The sequence below is a fragment of the Bombina bombina genome, chromosome 1, assembly GCF_027579735.1.
Source record: "Bombina bombina isolate aBomBom1 chromosome 1, aBomBom1.pri, whole genome shotgun sequence".
In the NCBI taxonomy this organism is placed as follows: domain Eukaryota; kingdom Metazoa; phylum Chordata; class Amphibia; order Anura; family Bombinatoridae; genus Bombina; species Bombina bombina.
In genome coordinates, this window is record NC_069499.1 from 1,554,847,972 (window position 1) to 1,554,868,327 (window position 20,356).

At 47.3% G+C, this 20,356-nt stretch overlaps 1 protein-coding gene across 2 annotated transcripts in view; it reads right to left on the minus strand.

Moving 5' to 3' along the window:
• Nucleotides 1–7,033, minus strand: part of LOC128655660 ((E3-independent) E2 ubiquitin-conjugating enzyme) — an 80,542-nt gene extending 73,509 nt beyond the window's left edge. For both annotated transcript variants that reach the window (XM_053709254.1, XM_053709247.1), the window contains exon 1: nt 6,936–7,033. In XM_053709254.1, the coding sequence (XP_053565229.1) occupies nt 6,936–7,027 (92 nt within the window). In that variant the 5' untranslated portion in view covers nt 7,028–7,033. The remainder of the gene's footprint in view (nt 1–6,935) is intronic.
• Between the last annotated feature and the right edge of the window lie 13,323 nt (nt 7,034–20,356).

The window sequence follows — 20,356 nt, forward strand, 5'->3', positions numbered from 1 at the left end:
CATATAGCTCCTCCCCTCTACGTCACTCCCAGTCATTCGACCAACGAGAAAGGAAAAGCCAAGGGTGAAGTGGTGACTGGAGTAAAAATTAAAAAATATTTACCTGCCTTAAAAACAGGGCGGGCCGTGGACTGATCACACTACAGAAGAAAGGAATTTATCAGGTAAGCATAAATTATGTTTTCTTCTGTTAAGTGTGATCAGTCCACGGGTCATCATTACTTCTGGGATACCAATACCAAAGCAAAAGTACACGGATGACGGGAGGGATAGGCAGGCTCTTTATACAGAAGGAACCACTGCCTGAAGAACCTTTCTCCCAAAAATAGCCTCCAATGAAGCAAAAGTGTCAAATTTGTAAAATTTGGAAAAAGTATGAAGCGAAGACCAAGTTGCAGCCTTGCAAATCTGCTCAACAGAGGCCTCATTCTTGAAGGCCCAAGTGGAAGCCACAGCTCTAGTAGAATGAGCTGTAATTCTTTCAGGAGGCTGCTGACCAGCAGTCTCATAAGCTAAACGAATTATGCTACGAAGCCAAAAAGAAAGAGGTAGCAGAAGCTTTTTGACCTCTCCTCTGCCCAGAGTAAACGACAAATAGAGAAGACGTTTGTCGAAATTCCTTAGTTGCCTCTAAGTAAAATTTTAGAGCACGGACTACATCCAGGTTGTGCAGTAGACGTTCCTTCTTCGAAGAAGGATTTGGGCATAAAGAAGGAACAACAATCTCTTGATTGATATTCCTGTTAGTAACTACCTTAGGTAAGAACCCAGGTTTAGTACGCAGAACTACCTTATCCGAATGAAAAATCAAATAAGGAGAATCACAATGTAAGGCTGATAATTCAGAGACTCTTCGAGCCGAGGAAATAGCCATTAAAAATAGAACTTTCCAAGATAACAACTTTATATCAATGGAATGAAGGGGTTCAAACGGAACGCCCTGTAAAACATTAAGAACAAGGTTTAAACTCCATGGTGGAGCAACAGTTTTAAACACAGGCTTAATCCTGGCCAAAGCCTGGCAAAAAGCCTGGACGTCAGGAACTTCTGACAGACGTTTGTGTAACAGAATGGACAGAGCTGAGATCTGTCCCTTTAATGAACTAGCAGATAAACCCTTTTCTAAACCTTCTTGTAGAAAAGACAATATCCTAGGAATCCTAACCTTACTCCAAGAGTAACCTTTGGATTCACACCAATATAGGTATTTACGCCATATCTTATGGTAAATCTTTCTGGTAACAGGTTTCCTAGCCTGTATTAAGGTATCAATAACTGACTCAGAAAACCCACGTCTTGATAAAATCAAGCGTTCAATTTCCAAGCAGTCAGCTTCAGAGAAGTTAGATTTTGATGTTTGAAGGGACCCTGTATCAGAAGGTCCTGTTTCAGAGGTAGAGACCAAGGTGGACAGGATGACATGTCCACCAGGTCTGCATACCAAGTCCTGCGTGGCCACGCAGGTGCTATTAGAATCACTGATGCGCTCTCTTGTTTGATTCTGGCAATCAATCGAGGAAGCATCGGGAAGGGTGGAAACACGTAAGCCATCCTGAAGTCCCAAGGTGCTGTCAGGGCATCTATCAGGACTGCTCCTGGATCCCTGGATCTGGACCCGTAACGAGGAAGCTTGGCGTTCTGTCGAGACGCCATGAGATCTATCTCTGGTTTGCCCCAACGTCGAAGTATTTGGGCAAAGACCTCCGGATGGAGTTCCCACTCCCCCGGATGAAAAGTCTGACGACTTAAGAAATCCGCCTCCCAGTTCTCCACTCCCGGGATGTGGATTGCTGACAGGTGGCAAGAGTGAGACTCTGCCCAGCGAATTATCTTTGATACTTCCATCATAGCTAGGGAGCTTCTTGTCCCTCCCTGATGGTTGATGTAAGCTACAGTCGTGATGTTGTCCAACTGAAACCTGATGAACCCCCGAGTTGTCAACTGGGGCCAAGTCAGGAGGGCATTGAGAACTGCTCTCAATTCCAGAATGTTTATTGGCAGGAGACTCTCCTCCTGACTCCATTGTCCCTGAGCCTTCAGAGAATTCCAGACGGCACCCCAACCTAGAAGGCTGGCGTCTGTTGTTACAATTGTCCAGTCTGGTCTGCTGAATGGCATCCCCCTGGACAGATGTGGCCGAGAAAGCCACCATAGAAGAGAATTTCTGGTCTCTTGATCCAGATTCATAGAAGGGGATAAGTCTGAGTAATCCCCATTCCACTGACTTAGCATGCACAGTTGCAGTGGTCTGAGGTGTAAGCGTGCAAAGGGTACTATGTCCATTGCCGCTACCATTAAGCCGATTACCTCCATGCATTGAGCCACTGACGGGTGTTGAATGGAATGAAGGGTGCGGCAAGCACTTTGAAGTCTTGTTAGCCTGTCCTCTGTCAGGTAAATCTTCATTTCTACAGAATCTATAAGAGTCCCCAGGAAGGGAACTCTTGTGAGTGGAACGAGTGAACTTTTCTTTTCGTTCACCTTCCATCCATGTGACCTTAGAAATGCCAGTACTAACTCTGTATGAGACTTGGCAGTTTGAAAGCTTGAAGCTTGTATCAGAATGTCGTCTAAGTATGGAGCTACCGAGATTCCCCGCGGTCTTAGTACCGCCAGAAGAGCACCCAGAACCTTTGTGAAGATTCTTGGAGCTGTAGCCAATCCGAATGGAAGAGCCACAAACTGGTAATGCCTGTCTAGGAAGGCAAACCTTAGGTACCGGTAATGATCTTTGTGAATCGGTATGTGAAGGTAAGCATCTTTTAAATCTACCGTGGTCATGTACTGACCCTCTTGGATCATAGGTAAAATTGTCCGAATAGTCTCCATCTTGAACGATGGAACTCTTAGGAATTTGTTTAGGATCTTTAAGTCCAGGATTGGTCTGAAAGTTCCCTCTTTTTTGGGAACCACAAACAGATTTGAGTAAAACCCCTGTCCCTGTTCCGATCGTGGAACTGGATGGATTACTCCCATTAACAAGAGCTCTTGTACGCAGCGTAGAAACGCCTCTTTCTTTGTCTGGATTGTTGACAACCTTGACAGATGAAATCTCTCTCTTGGAGGAGAGTATTTTAAGTCCAGAAGGTATCCCTGAGATATTATCTCTAGCGCCCAGGGATCCTGGACATCTCTTGCCCAAGCCTGGGCGAAGAGAGAAAGTCTGCCCCCCACTAGATCCGATCCCGGATCGGGGGCCCTCAATTCATGCTGTTTTAGGGGCAGCAGCAGGTTTCCTGGTCTGCTTGCCCTTGTTCCAGGACTGGTTAGGTTTCCAGCCTTGTCTGTAGCGAGCAACAGCTCCTTCCTGTTTTGGTGCAGAGGAAGTTGATGCTGCTCCTGCTTTGAAATTACGAAAGGAACGAAAAATTAGACTGTCTAGCCTTAGGTTTGGCTTTGTCCTGAGGCAGGGCATGGCCTTTACCTCCTGTAATGTCAGCGATAATCTCTTTCAACCCGGGCCCGAATAAGGTCTGCCCTTTGAAAGGTATATTAAGCAATTTAGACTTAGAAGTAACATCAGCTGACCAGGATTTTAGCCACAGCGCCCTGCGTGCCTGAATGGCGAATCCTGAATTCTTCGCCGTAAGTTTAGTAAGATGTACTACGGCCTCCGAAATGAATGAATTAGCTAGTTTAAGGACTCTAAGCCTGTCCGTAATGTCGTCCAGAGTAGCTGAACTAATGTTCTCTTCCAGAGACTCAATCCAGAATGCCGCTGCAGCCGTGATCGGCGCAATGCATGCAAGGGGTTGCAATATAAAACCTTGTTGAACAAACATTTTCTTAAGGTAACCCTCTAATTTTTTATCCATTGGATCTGAAAAAGCACAGCTATCCTCCACCGGGATAGTGGTACGCTTAGCTAAAGTAGAAACTGCTCCCTCCACCTTGGGGACCGTTTGCCATAAGTCCCGTGTGGTGGCGTCTATTGGAAACATTTTTCTAAATATCGGAGGGGGTGAGAACGGTACACCGGGTCTATCCCACTCCTTAGTAACAATTTCAGTAAGTCTCTTAGCTATAGGAAAAAACCTCAGTACTCGCCGTTACCGCAAAATATTTATCCAACGTACACATTTTCTCTGGTATTGCAACTGTCTTACAATCATTCAGAGCTGCTAACACCTCCCCTAGTAATACACGGAGGTTTTCCAGTTTAAATTTAAAATTTGAAATATCTGAATCCAGTCTGTTTGGATCAGAACCGTCACCCACAGAATGAAGTTCTCCGTCCTCATGTTCTGCCACCTGTGACGCAGTGTCTGACATAGCCCTAATATTATCAGCGCACTCTGTTCTCACCCCAGAGTGATCACGCTTACCTCTTAGTTCTGGTAATTTAGCCAAAACTTCAGTCATAACAGTAGCCATATCCTGTAATGTGATTTGTAATGGCCGCCCAGATGTACTCGGCGCTACAATATCACGCACCTCCCGAGCGGGAGATGCAGGTACTGACACGTGAGGCGAGTTAGTCGGCATAACTCTCCCCTCGTTGTTTGGTGAAATTTGTTCAATTTGTACAGATTGACTTTTATTTAAAGTAGCATCAATACAGTTAGTACATAAATTTCTATTGGGCTCCACTTTGGCATTGCAACAAATGACACAGGAATCTTCCTCTGAATCAGACATGTTTAACACACTAGCAAATAAACTTGCAACTTGGAATACAATTCAATTAGAATAATATTAAAAACGTACTGTGCCTTTAAGAAGCACAGAAGATCTATGACAGTTGAAAATTAATAAATTGAAACAGTTATAGCCTCAATCCTTATAAACAACACAACTTTAGCAAAGGTTTAATCCCATTAGCAAAGATAACAAATTCTGAAAGCAGGAAACAAATTACAGAATAAACGTTTTTTATCTCAGTCAACTATAATTCTCACAGCTCTGCTGAGAGAAATTACCTCCCTCAAAATAAGTTTTGAAGACCCCTGAGCTCTGTAGAGATGAACCGGATCATGCAGGAAATACAATGAGCTGCTGACTGAAATATCTGATGCGTAGCAAAAGCGCCAAAAAAACGGCCCCTCCCCCTCACACACAGCAGTGAGAGAGAACAGAAACTGTCAGAAAAAAGATTAAGCAACTGTCAAGTGGAAAAATAGTGCCCAAACATTTATTCACTCAGTACCTCAGCAAATGAAAACGATTTTACATTCCAGCAAAAACGTTAAACATAATTTCTAGTTATTAAACAGCTTTATGTACTTCTTACAGTGTAATTCTAGTGAAGTACCATTCCCCAGAATACTGAAGTGTAAAGTATACATACATTACATTATATCGGTATGGCAGGATTTTCTCATCAATTCCATTGTCAGAAAATAAAAACTGCTACATACCTCTATGCAGATTCATCTGCCCGCTGTCCCCTGATCTGAAGTTTACCTCTCCTCAGATGGCCGAGAAACAGCAATATGATCTTAACTACTCCGGTTAAAATCATAGCAAAAACTCTGGTAGATTCTTCTTCAAACTCTGCCAGAGAGGTAATAACACACTCCGGTGCTATTTTAAAATAACAAACTTTTGATTGAAGATATAAAACTAAGTATAATCACCATAGTCCTCTCACACATCCTATCTAGTCGTTGGGTGCAAGAGAATGACTGGGAGTGACGTAGAGGGGAGGAGCTATATGCAGCTCTGCTGGGTGAATCCTCTTGCACTTCCTGTTGGGGAGGAGTAATATCCCAGAAGTAATGATGACCCGTGGACTGATCACACTTAACAGAAGAAAACCTCATCTTTCCAATAGGGCATGTAATTTTAAACAACTTTCCAATTTAATTTTATCACCAATTTTGCTTTGTTCTCTTGGTATTCTTAGTTGAAAGTTAAACCTAGGAGGTTCATATGCCAATTTCTTAGACCTTGAAATGCATTTTGATAGTTTTTCACCACTAGAGGTCATTAGTTCACGTGTTTCATATAGATAACAATGAGTTCATGCACGTGAATTTACAATGGAGACAGCTCTGATTGGCTAAAATGCAAGTCTGTCAAAAGAACTGAAATAAGGGGGCAGTCTGCTGAGGCTTAGATACAAGGTAATTACAGAGGTAAAACGTGTAAACTTATAACTGTGTTGGTTATGCAACACTGGGGAATTGATAATTAAGGGATTTATCTATATTTTAAAACAACAAAAATTCTGGTGTTGACTGTCCCTTTAAGTCTTTTTTAAATTATATTTATTTTGGTTATTACCATGTCTGTAACCTGGGGACTGCCTGTATTTCGAATGGTAATAACCAAATAAATTAATTGTCTGGCATAACTGGAAAACTAATATAAAAAGTTATAATATTAAAAATGAAACCTTTATGTAGAAAACCATTATTTAAATTGAGTCTTACGGATTAGTGATTTAAAGGGACAGTCAACACCAGAATTTGTGTTTAAAAGGATAGATAATCCCTTAATTACCCATTCCCCAGTTTTGCATAACCAACAGTTATATTAATACACTTTTTACCTCTGTAATTACCTCTGCAGACTGCCCCCTTATCACATGACATTTTATTTATTATCTATTGACTTGCATTTTAGCCAATGAGTGCAGTATCTGCAACAAGCCACGGGCGTGATCACAATGTTATCTATATGGCTCACATGAACTAGCTCTCCCCTGTTGTGAAAAGCAAATAAAAAAGCATGTGATAAGAGGCTGCCTTTAAGGGCTTAGAAATCATGAGAGCCTTCCTAGGTTTAGCTTTCAACAAAGAATACCAAGAGAACAAAGCAAAATTGGTGATAAAAGTAAATTGTAAAGTTGATTAAAATTACATGTCCTATTTGAAACATGAAAGTTTTTTTTGGACTTGACTGTACCTTTAAATAGTAATTTAAATCAATTTGACTTAAACTAAATCCACCCTGCTGCTGATCAATCAATTTAAAAAGAAGGGAAAAGGTACCTGGAACCATTAGACAGCTTGAGGATAACTTGGTTCTTGAGGTCATACACCTTGCCCAGCCAGCAGTCGTATGCAACATAATCTCCATACATTATGGGCTAAATAGATAATAAGCATTAAGTCAGTATGTACAGGAACAAATCAGCCAGAGATGAGAAATGTTTCTCATCCCGCCGTCACACGCACAGCCCAGATCCCCCACACCTAGATATGGCACGGCAGCCCGCCGTCACACGCACAGCTCATATCCCCCACACCTAGATATGGCACGACAGCCCGCCGTCACACGCACAGCCCAGATCCCCCACACCTAGATATGGCACGGCAGCCCGCCGTCACACGCACAGCCCAGATCCCCCACACCTAGATATGGCACGGCAGCCCGCCGTCACACGCACAGCCCAGATCCCCCACACCTAGATATGGCACGGCAGCCCGCCGTCACACGCACAGCCCAGATCCCCCACACCTAGATATGGCAAGGCAGCCCGCCGTCACACGCACAGCTCATATCCCCCACACCTAGATATGGCACGGCAGCCCGCCGTCACACGCACAGCCCAGATCCCCCACACCTAGATATGGCAAGGCAGCCCGCCGTCACACGCACAGCCCAGATCCCCCACACCTAGATATGGCAAGGCAGCCCGCCGTCACACGCACAGCCCAGATCCCCCACACCTAGATATGGCAAGGCAGCCCGCCGTCACACGCACAGCCCAGATCCCCCACACCTAGATATGGCACGGCAGCCCGCCGTCACACGCACAGCCCAGATCCCCCACACCTAGATATGGCAAGGCAGCCCGCCGTCACACGCACAGCCCAGATCCCCCACCCCTAGATATGGCAAGGCAGCCCGCCGTCACACGCACAGCCCAGATCCCCCACACCTAGATATGGCAAGGCAGCCCGCCGTCACACGCACAGCCCAGATCCCCCACACCTAGATATGGCACGGCAGCCCGCCGTCACACGCACAGCCCAGATCCCCCACCCCTAGATATGGCACGGCAGCCCGCCGTCACACGCACAGCCCAGATCCCCCACCCCTAGATATGGCACGGCAGCCCGCCGTCACACGCACAGCCCAGATCCCCCACACCTAGATATGGCACGGCAGCCCGCCGTCACACGCACAGCCCAGATCCCCCACCCCTAGATATGGCACGGCAGCCCGCCGTCACACGCACAGCCCAGATCCCCCACACCTAGATATGGCAAGGCAGCCCGCCGTCACACGCACAGCCCAGATCCCCCACCCCTAGATATGGCAAGGCAGCCCAGATCCCCCACCCCTAGATATGGCACGGCAGCCCGCCGTCACACGCACAGCCCAGATCCCCAACACCTAGATATGGCAAGGCAGCCCGCCGTCACACGCACAGCCCAGATCCCCCACCCCTAGATATGGCACGGCAGCCCGCCGTCACACGCACAGCCCAGATCCCCCACCCCTAGATATGGCAAGGCAGCCCGCCGTCACACGCACAGCCCAGATCCCCCACCCCTAGATATGGCAAGGCAGCCCGCCGTCACACGCACAGCCCAGATCCCCCACACCTAGATATGGCAAGGCAGCCTGCCGTCACATGCACAGCACGGTGCCCTCACACACAGCGCAAGATAAGCCACAGCATGGTTCCCTCACAAATGCCAGGATGTACTGCAGCCTGTACAACACCACAACCCATCTTTACACCCACACAGAGTGCAGATATGAGCCATCACACACACACAGTGCAGATATGAGCCATCACACACACACAGTGCAGATATGAGCCATCACACACACACAGTGCAGATATGAGCCATCACACACACAGAGTGCAGATATGAGCCATCACACACACACAGTGCAGATATGAGCCATCACACACACACAGTGCAGATATGAGCCATCACACACACACAGTGCAGATATGAGCCATCACACACACACACAGTGCAGATAAGAGCCATCACACACACACACAGTGCAGATATGAGCCATCACACACACACACAGTGCAGATATGAGCCATCACACACACACACAGTGCAGATATGAGCCATCACACACACACACTGCAGATATGAGCCATCACACACACACACAGTGCAGATATGAGCCATCACACACACACACAGTGCAGATATGAGCCATCACACACACACACTGCAGATATGAGCCATCACACACACACACACAGTGCAGATATGAGCCATCACACACACACACACAGTGCAGATATGAGCCATCACACACACACACACACACAGTGCAGATATGAGCCATTACACACACACACACACACAGTGCAGATATGAGCCATCACACACACACACAGTGCAGATATGAGCCATCACACACACACACTGCAGATATGAGCCATCACACACACACACACCAGATATGAGCCATCACACACACACACACACTGCAGATATGAGCCATCACACACACACACACACACTGCAGATATGAGCCATCACACACACACACACACACTGCAGATATGAGCCATCACACACACACACACACACTGCAGATATGAGCCATCACACACACACAGTGCAGATATGAGCCATCACACACACACAGTGCAGATATGAGCCATCACACACACACAGTGCAGATATGAGCCATCACACACACACAGTGCAGATATGAGCCATCACACACACACACAGTGCAGATATGAGCCATCACACACACACACAGTGCAGATATGAGCCATCACACACACACACACACAGTGCAGATATGAGCCATCACACACACACACAGTGCAGATATGAGCCATCACACACACACACACACACACAGTGCAGATATGAGCCATCACACACACACACACACACACAGTGCAGATATGAGCCATCACACACACACAGTGCAGATATGAGCCATCACACACACACACACAGTGCAGATATGAGCCATCACACACACACACACAGTGCAGATATGAGCCATCACACACACACACAGTGCAGATATGAGCCATCACACACACACACAGAGTGCAGATATGAGCCATCACACACACACAGAGTGCAGATATGAGCCATCACACACACACAGAGTGCAGATATGAGCCATCACACACACACAGAGTGCAGATATGAGCCATCACACACACACAGTGCAGATATGAGCCATCACACACACACACAGTGCAGATATGAGCCATCACACACACACAGTGCAGATATGAGCCATCACACACACACACAGTGCAGATATGAGCCATCACACACACACAGTGCAGATATGAGCCATCACACACACACAGTGCAGATATGAGCCATCACACACACACACACACAGTGCAGATATGAGCCAACACACACACACACAGTGCAGATATGAGCCATCACACACACACACAGTGCAGATATGAGCCATCACACACACACACAGTGCAGATATGAGCCATCACACACACACACAGTGCAGATATGAGCCATCACACACACACACACAGTGCAGATATGAGCCATCACACACACACACAGTGCAGATATGAGCCATCACACACACACACAGTGCAGATATGAGCCATCACACACACACAGTGCAGATATGAGCCATCACACACACAGTGCAGATATGAGCCATCACACACACACACACACACAGTGCAGATATGAGCCATCACACACACACACACACACAGTGCAGATATGAGCCATCACACACACACACACAGTGCAGATATGAGCCATCACACACACACACAGTGCAGATATGAGCCATCACACACACACACACAGTGCAGATATGAGCCATCACACACACACACACACACAGTGCAGATATGAGCCATCACACACACACACAGTGCAGATATGAGCCATCACACACACACACAGTGCAGATATGAGCCATCACACACACACACAGTGCAGATATGAGCCATATCACACACACACACAGTGCAGATATGAGCCATATCACACACACACACAGTGCAGATATGAGCCATATCACACACACACACAGTGCAGATATGAGCCATATCACACACACACACACAGAGTGCAGATATGAGCCATCACACACAGTGCAGATATGAGCCATCACACACACACAGTGCAGATATGAGCCATCACACACACAGTGCAGATATGAGCCATCACACACACACACACACACAGTGCAGATATGAGCCATCACACACACACACACACACAGTGCAGATATGAGCCATCACACACACACACACACAGTGCAGATATGAGCCATCACACACACACACACACACAGTGCAGATATGAGCCATCACACACACACACACACAGTGCAGATATGAGCCATCACACACACACACACACACAGTGCAGATATGAGCCATCACACACACACACACACACACAGTGCAGATATGAGCCATCACACACACACAGAGTGCAGATATGAACCATCACACACACACAGTGCAGATATGAGCCATCACACACACACAGTGCAGATATGAGCCATCACACACACACAGTGCAGATATGAGCCATCACACACACACACACACACAGTGCAGATATGAGCCATCACACACACACACACAGTGCAGATATGAGCCATCACACACACACACAGTGCAGATATGAGCCATCACACACACACACAGTGCAGATATGAGCCATCACACACACACACACACACAGTGCAGATATGAGCCATCACACACACACAGTGCAGATATGAGCCATCACACACACACAGTGCAGATATGAGCCATCACACACACACACACACAGTGCAGATATGAGCCATCACACACACACAGTGCAGATATGAGCCATCACACACACACAGTGCAGATATGAGCCATCACACACACACAGAGTGCAGATATGAGCCATCACACACACACACACACACAGTGCAGATATGAGCCATCACACACACACACACACAGTGCAGATATGAGCCATCACACACACACACACACACAGAGTGCAGATATGAGCCATCACACACACACAAACACAGTGCAGATATGAGCCATCACACACACACACACACACACACGGTGCAGATATGAGCCATCACACACACACACACACACAGTGCAGATATGAGCCATCACACACACACAAACACAGTGCAGATATGAGCCATCACACACACACAAACACAGTGCAGATATGAGCCATCACACACACACAAACACAGTGCAGATATGAGCCATCACACACACACAAACACAGTGCAGATATGAGCCATCACACACACACAGTGCAGATATGAGCCATCACACACACACACAGTGCAGATATGAGCCATCACACACACACACAGTGCAGATATGAGCCATCACACACACACACAGTGCAGATATGAGCCATCACACACACACAAACACAGTGCAGATATGAGCCATCACACACACACAGTGCAGATATGAGCCATCACACACACACAGTGCAGATATGAGCCATCACACACACACACAGTGCAGATATGAGCCATCACACACACACACAGTGCAGATATGAGCCATCACACACACACAGTGCAGATATGAACCATCACACACACACAGTGCAGATATGAGCCATCACACACACACACACACAGTGCAGATATGAGCCATCACACACACAGTGCAGATATGAGCCATCACACACACACACACACAGTGCAGATATGAGCCATCACACACACACACACACAGTGCAGATATGAGCCATCACACACACAGTGCAGATATGAGCCATCACACACACACAGAGTGCAGATATGAGCCATCACACACACAGAGTGCAGATATGAGCCATCACACACACACAGTGCAGATATGAGCCATCACACGCACACACAGTGCAGATATGAGCCATCACACGCACACACAGTGCAGATATGAGCCATCACACGCACACACAGTGCAGATATGAGCCATCACACGCACACACAGTGCAGATATGAGCCATCACACACACAGTGCAGATATGAGCCATCACACACACACACACACAGTGCAGATATGAGCCATCACACACACACAGTGCAGATATGAGCCATCACACACACAGTGCAGATATGAGCCATCGCACACACACACACACACACAGTGCAGATATGAGCCATCGCACACACACAGTGCAGATATGAGCCATCGCACACACACAGTGCAGATATGAGCCATCGCACACACACAGTGCAGATATGAGCCATCACACACACACAGTGCAGATATGAGCCATCACACACACACACACAGTGCAGATATGAGCCATCACACACACACACAGTGCAGATATGAGCCATCACACACACACAGTGCAGATATGAGCCATCACACACACACACACACAGTGCAGATATGAGCCATCACACACACACACACACAGTGCAGATATGAGCCATCACACACACACACACAGTGCAGATATGAGCCATCACACACACACACACACACAGTGCAGATATGAGCCATCACACACACACACACACAGTGCAGATATGAGCCATCACACACACACAGTGCAGATATGAGCCATCACACACACACACACACACACACACAGTGCAGATATGAGCCATCACACACACACACACAGTGCAGATATGAGCCATCACACACACACACAGTGCAGATATGAGCCATCACACACACACACAGTGCAGATATGAGCCATCACACACACACAGTGCAGATATGAACCATCACACACACACAGTGCAGATATGAACCATCACACACACACACAGTGCAGATATGAGCCATCACACACACAGAGTGCAGATATGAGCCATCACACACACACAGTGCAGATATGAGCCATCACACACACACACAGAGTGCAGATATGAGCCATCACACACACACACAGAGTGCAGATATGAGCCATCACACACACACACAGAGTGCAGATATGAGCCATCACACACACACACACACACAGATATGAGCCATCACACACACACACACACACAGTGCAGATATGAGCCATCACACACACACACACACAGTGCAGATATGAGCCATCACACACACAGAGTGCAGATATGAGCCATCACACACAGAGTGCAGATATGAGCCATCACACACACACACAGAGTGCAGATATGAGCCATCACACACACACACAGAGTGCAGATATGAGCCATCACACACACACACACACAGTGCAGATATGAGCCATCACACACACACACACACAGTGCAGATATGAGCCATCACACACACACAGAGTGCAGATATGAGCCATCACACACACACACACACAGAGTGCAGATATGAGCCATCACACACACACACAGTGCAGATATGAGCCATCGCACACACACAGTGCAGATATGAGCCATCGCACACACAGAGTGCAGATATGAACCATCACACACACACACAGTGCAGATATGAGCCATCACACACACACAAAGTGCAGATATGAGCCATCACACACACACACACAGTGCAGATATGAGCCATCACACACACACACACAGAGTGCAGATATGAACCATCACACACACACAGAGTGCAGATATGAGCCATCACACACACACAGTGCAGATATGAGCCATCACACACACACACACACAGAGTGCAGATATGAGCCATCACACACACACACAGAGTGCAGATATGAGCCATCACACACACACACAGAGTGCAGATATGAGCCATCACACACACACAGTGCAGATATGAGCCATCACACACACACACACAGTGCAGATATGAGCCATCACACACACACACAGAGTGCAGATATGAACCATCACACACACAGTGCAGATATGAGCCATCACACACACACACACACACAGTGCAGATATGAGCCATCACACACACACACAGTGCAGATATGAGCCATCACACACACACACAGTGCAGATATGAGCCATCACACACACACACAGTGCAGATATGAGCCATCACACACACACACAGTGCAGATATGAGCCATCACACACACACACACAGTGCAGATATGAGCCATCACACACACACACACAGTGCAGATATGAGCCATCACACACACACAGTGCAGATATGAGCCATCACACACACACACACAGTGCAGATATGAGCCATCACACACACACAGTGCAGATATGAGCCATCACACACACACACACAGTGCAGATATGAGCCATCACACACACACACACAGTGCAGATATGAGCCATCACACACACACACACACACAGTGCAGATATGAGCCATCACACACACACAGTGCAGATATGAGCCATCACACACACAGTGCAGATATGAGCCATCACACGCACACACAGTGCAGATATGAGCCATCACACGCACACACACAGTGCAGATATGAGCCATCACACACACACACACAGTGCAGATATGAGCCATCACACACAGTGCAGATATGAGCCATCACACACACACACAGTGCAGATATGAGCCATCACACACACAGTGCAGATATGAGCCATCACACACACAGTGCAGATATGAGCCATCACACACACACACACACAGTGCAGATAAGAGCCATCACACACACACACACACACACAGTGCAGATATGAGCCATCACACACACACACCACACAGTGGCAGATATGAGCCATCACACACACACACACAGTGCAGATATGAGCATCACAACACACACACAGTGCAGATATGAGCCATCACACCACACACACACACAGTGCAGATATGAGCCATCACACACACACACACACACACAGTGCAGATATGAGCCATCACACACACACACAGTGCAGATATGAACCATCACACACACACGAGTGCAGATATGAGCCACTCACACACACACAGTGCAGATATGAGCCATCACACACACACACACGTGCAGATATGAGCCATCACACACACACACACAGTGCAGATATGAGCCATCACACACACACACACACACAGTGCAGATATGAGCCATCACACACACACAGTGCAGATATTGAGCCATCACACACACAGTGCAGATATGAGCCATCACACACACACACACACACAGTGCAGATATGAGCCATCACACACACACACACACAGTGCAGATATGAGCCATCACACACACACACAGTGCAGATATGAGCCATCACACCACACACAACACACAGTGCAGATATGAGCCATCACACACACACACACACACAGTGCAGATATGAGCCATCACACACACACACACAGTGCAGATATGAGCCATCACACACACACACACACACAAGTGCAGATATGAGCCATCACACACACACACAGTGCAGATATGAGCCATCACACACACACACACACACAGGTGCAGATATGAGCCAATCACACACACACACACACACAGAGCAGATATGAGCCATCACACAACACACACACACAGTGCAGATATGAGCCATCACACACACACAGTGCATATATGAGCCATCACACACACACACACAGTGCAGATATGAGACATCACACACACACACAGTGCTGATATGAGCCATCACACACACACACACACAGTGCAGATATGAGCCATCACACCACCCACAGTGCAGTATGAGCCACACACCACACACAGTGCAGATATGAGCCATCACAACACACACACACACAGTGCAGATATGAGCCATACACACCACACACAGTGCAGATATGAGCCATCACACACACACACAGTGCAGATATGAGCCATCACACACACACACAGTGCAGATATGAGCCATCACAACACACACACACACACAGTGCAGATATGAGCCATCACACACACACAGTGCAGATATGAACCATCACACACACACAGTGCAGATATGAGCCATCACACACACACACAGTGCAGATATGAGCCATCACACACACACAGTGCAGATATGAGCCATCACACACACACACACAGTGCAGATATGAGCCATCACACACACACACACACAGTGCAGATATGAGCCATCACACACACACAGTGCAGATATGAGCCATCACACACACAGAGTGCAGATATGAGCCATCACACACACAGAGTGCAGATATGAGCCATCACACACACACAGTGCAGATATGAGCCATCACACGCACACACAGTGCAGATATGAGCCATCACACGCACACACAGTGCAGATATGAGCCATCACACGCACACACAGTGCAGATATGAGCCATCACACGCACACACAGTGCAGATATGAGCCATCACACACACAGTGCAGATATGAGCCATCACACACACACACACACAGTGCAGATATGAGCCATCACACACACACAGTGCAGATATGAGCCATCACACACACAGTGCAGATATGAGCCATCGCACACACACACACACACACACAGTGCAGATATGAGCCATCGCACACACACAGTGCAGATATGAGCCATCACACACACACAGTGCAGATATGAGCCATCACACACACACAGTGCAGATATGAGCCATCACACACACACACACAGTGCAGATATGAGCCATCACACACACACACAGTGCAGATATGAGCCATCACACACACACACAGTGCAGATATGAGCCATCACAACAACAGTGCAGATATGAGCCATCACACACACACACAGTGCAGATATGAGCCATCACACACACACACACACAGTGCAGATATGAGCCATCACACACACACACACAGTGCAGATATGAGCCATCACACACACACACACACACAGTGCAGATATGAGCCATCACACACACACACACACACACAGTGCAGATATGAGCCATCACACACACACAGTGCAGATATGAGCCATCACACACACACACACACACACACACACAGTGCAGATATGAGCCATCACACACACACACACAGTGCAGATATGAGCCATCACACACACACACAGTGCAGATATGAGCCATCACACACACACACAGTGCAGATATGAGCCATCACACACACACAGTGCAGATATGAACCATCACACACACACAGTGCAGATATGAACCATCACACACACACACAGTGCAGATATGAACCATCACACACACACAGAGTGCAGATATGAGCCATCACACACACACAGTGCAGATATGAGCATCACAACACACACAGAGTGCAGATATGAGCCAATCACACACACACACAGAGTGCAGATATGAGCATCACCACACACACAGAGTGCAGATATGAGCCATCCACACACACACACACACACAGATATGAGCCATCACACAACACACACAGTGCAGATATGAGCCATCACACCACACAACACACACAGTGCAGATATGAGCCATCACACACACACACACAGAGTGCAGATATGAGCCATCACACACACACACAGAGTGCAGATTGAGCCATCACACACACACACAGAGTGCAGATATGAGCCATCACACACACACACACAGTGCAGATATGAGCCATCACACACACACACACACAGTGCAGATATGAGCCATCACACACACACACACACAGTGCAGATATGAGCCATCACTCACACACACACAGAGTGCAGATATGAGCCATCACACACAGATGTGCAGATATGAGCCATCACACACACACACAGTGCAGATATGAGCCATCGCACACAACAGAGTGCAGATATGAGCCAATCAGCACCCCACACAGCAGTGCAGAAATGACCATCACACACACCACACAGTGCAGATATGAGCATCACACACACACACAGTGCAGATATGAGCCATCACACACAACACAGTGCAGATATGAGCCATCACACACACACACAGAGTGCAGATATGAACCATCACACACACACACACAGAGTGCAGATATGAGCCATCACACACACACAGTGCAGATATGAGCCATCACACACACACACAGAGTGCAGATATGAGCCATCACACACACACACAGAGTGCAGATATGAGCCATCACACACACACACAGAGTGCAGATATGAGCCATCACACACACACAGTGCAGATATGAGCCATCACACACACACACACAGTGCAGATATGAGCCATCACACACACACACAGAGTGCAGATATGAACCATCACACACCACAGTGCAGATATGAGCCATCACACACACACACAGTGCAGAAAGAGCCATCACACACACACCACAGTGCAGATATGAGCCATCACACCACACACACAGTGCAGATATGAGCCATCACACACACACACAGTGCAGATTGAGCCAATCACACACACCACACACAGTGCAGATATGAGCCATCACACACACACACACAGTGCAGATATGAGCCATCACACACACACACACAGTGCAGATATGAGCCATCACACACACACAGTGCAGATATGAGCCATCACACACACACACACAGTGCAGATATGAGCCATCACACACACACAGTGCAGATATGAGCATCACACACACACACACAGTGCAGATATGAGCCATCACACACACCACACCACAGTGCAGATATGGAGCCATCACACACACACACACACACAGTGCAGATATGAGCCATCACACACACACAGTGCAGATATGAGCCATCACAAACACAGTGCAGATATGAGCCATCACACGCACACACAGTGCAGATATGAGCCATCACACGCACACACAGTGCAGATATGAGCCATCACACGCACACACACAGAGCAGATATGAGCCATCACACACACACACACACAGTGAGATATGAGCATCACACAGTGCAGATATGAGCCATCACACACAGTGCAGATATGAGCCATCACACACAGTGCAGATATGAGCCATCACACACAGTGCAGATATGAGCCATACACACACACACACACACAGTGCAGATATGAGCCATCACACACACACACACACAGTGCAGATATGAGCCATCACACACACAGTGCAGATATGAGCCATCACACACACAGTGCAGATATGAGCCATCACACACAGTGCAGATATGAGCCATCACACACACACACAGTGCAGATATGAGCCATTACACACACACACACACAGTGCAGATATGAGCCATCACACACACACACACACAGTGCAGATATGAGCCATCACACACACACACACACAGTGCAGATATGAGCCACACACACACACACACACAGTGCAGATATGAGCCATCACACACACACACACACAGTGCAGATATGAGCCATCACACACACACACACACACACAGTGCAGATATGAGCCATCACACACACAGTGCAGATATGAGCCATCACACACACACAGTGCAGATATGAGCCATCACACACACACACACACACAGTGCAGATATGAGCCATCACACACACACACACAGTGCAGATATGAGCCATCACACACACACACACAGTGCAGATATGAGCCATCACACACACACACACACACAGTGCAGATATGAGCCATCACACACACACACAGTGCAGATATGAGCCATCACACACACACACAGTGCAGATATGAGCCATCACACACACACACACACACAGTGCAGATATGAGCCATCACACACACACACACAGTGCAGATATGAGCCATCACACACACACACAGTGCAGATATGAGCCATCACACACACACACACACACACACACAGTGCAGATATGAG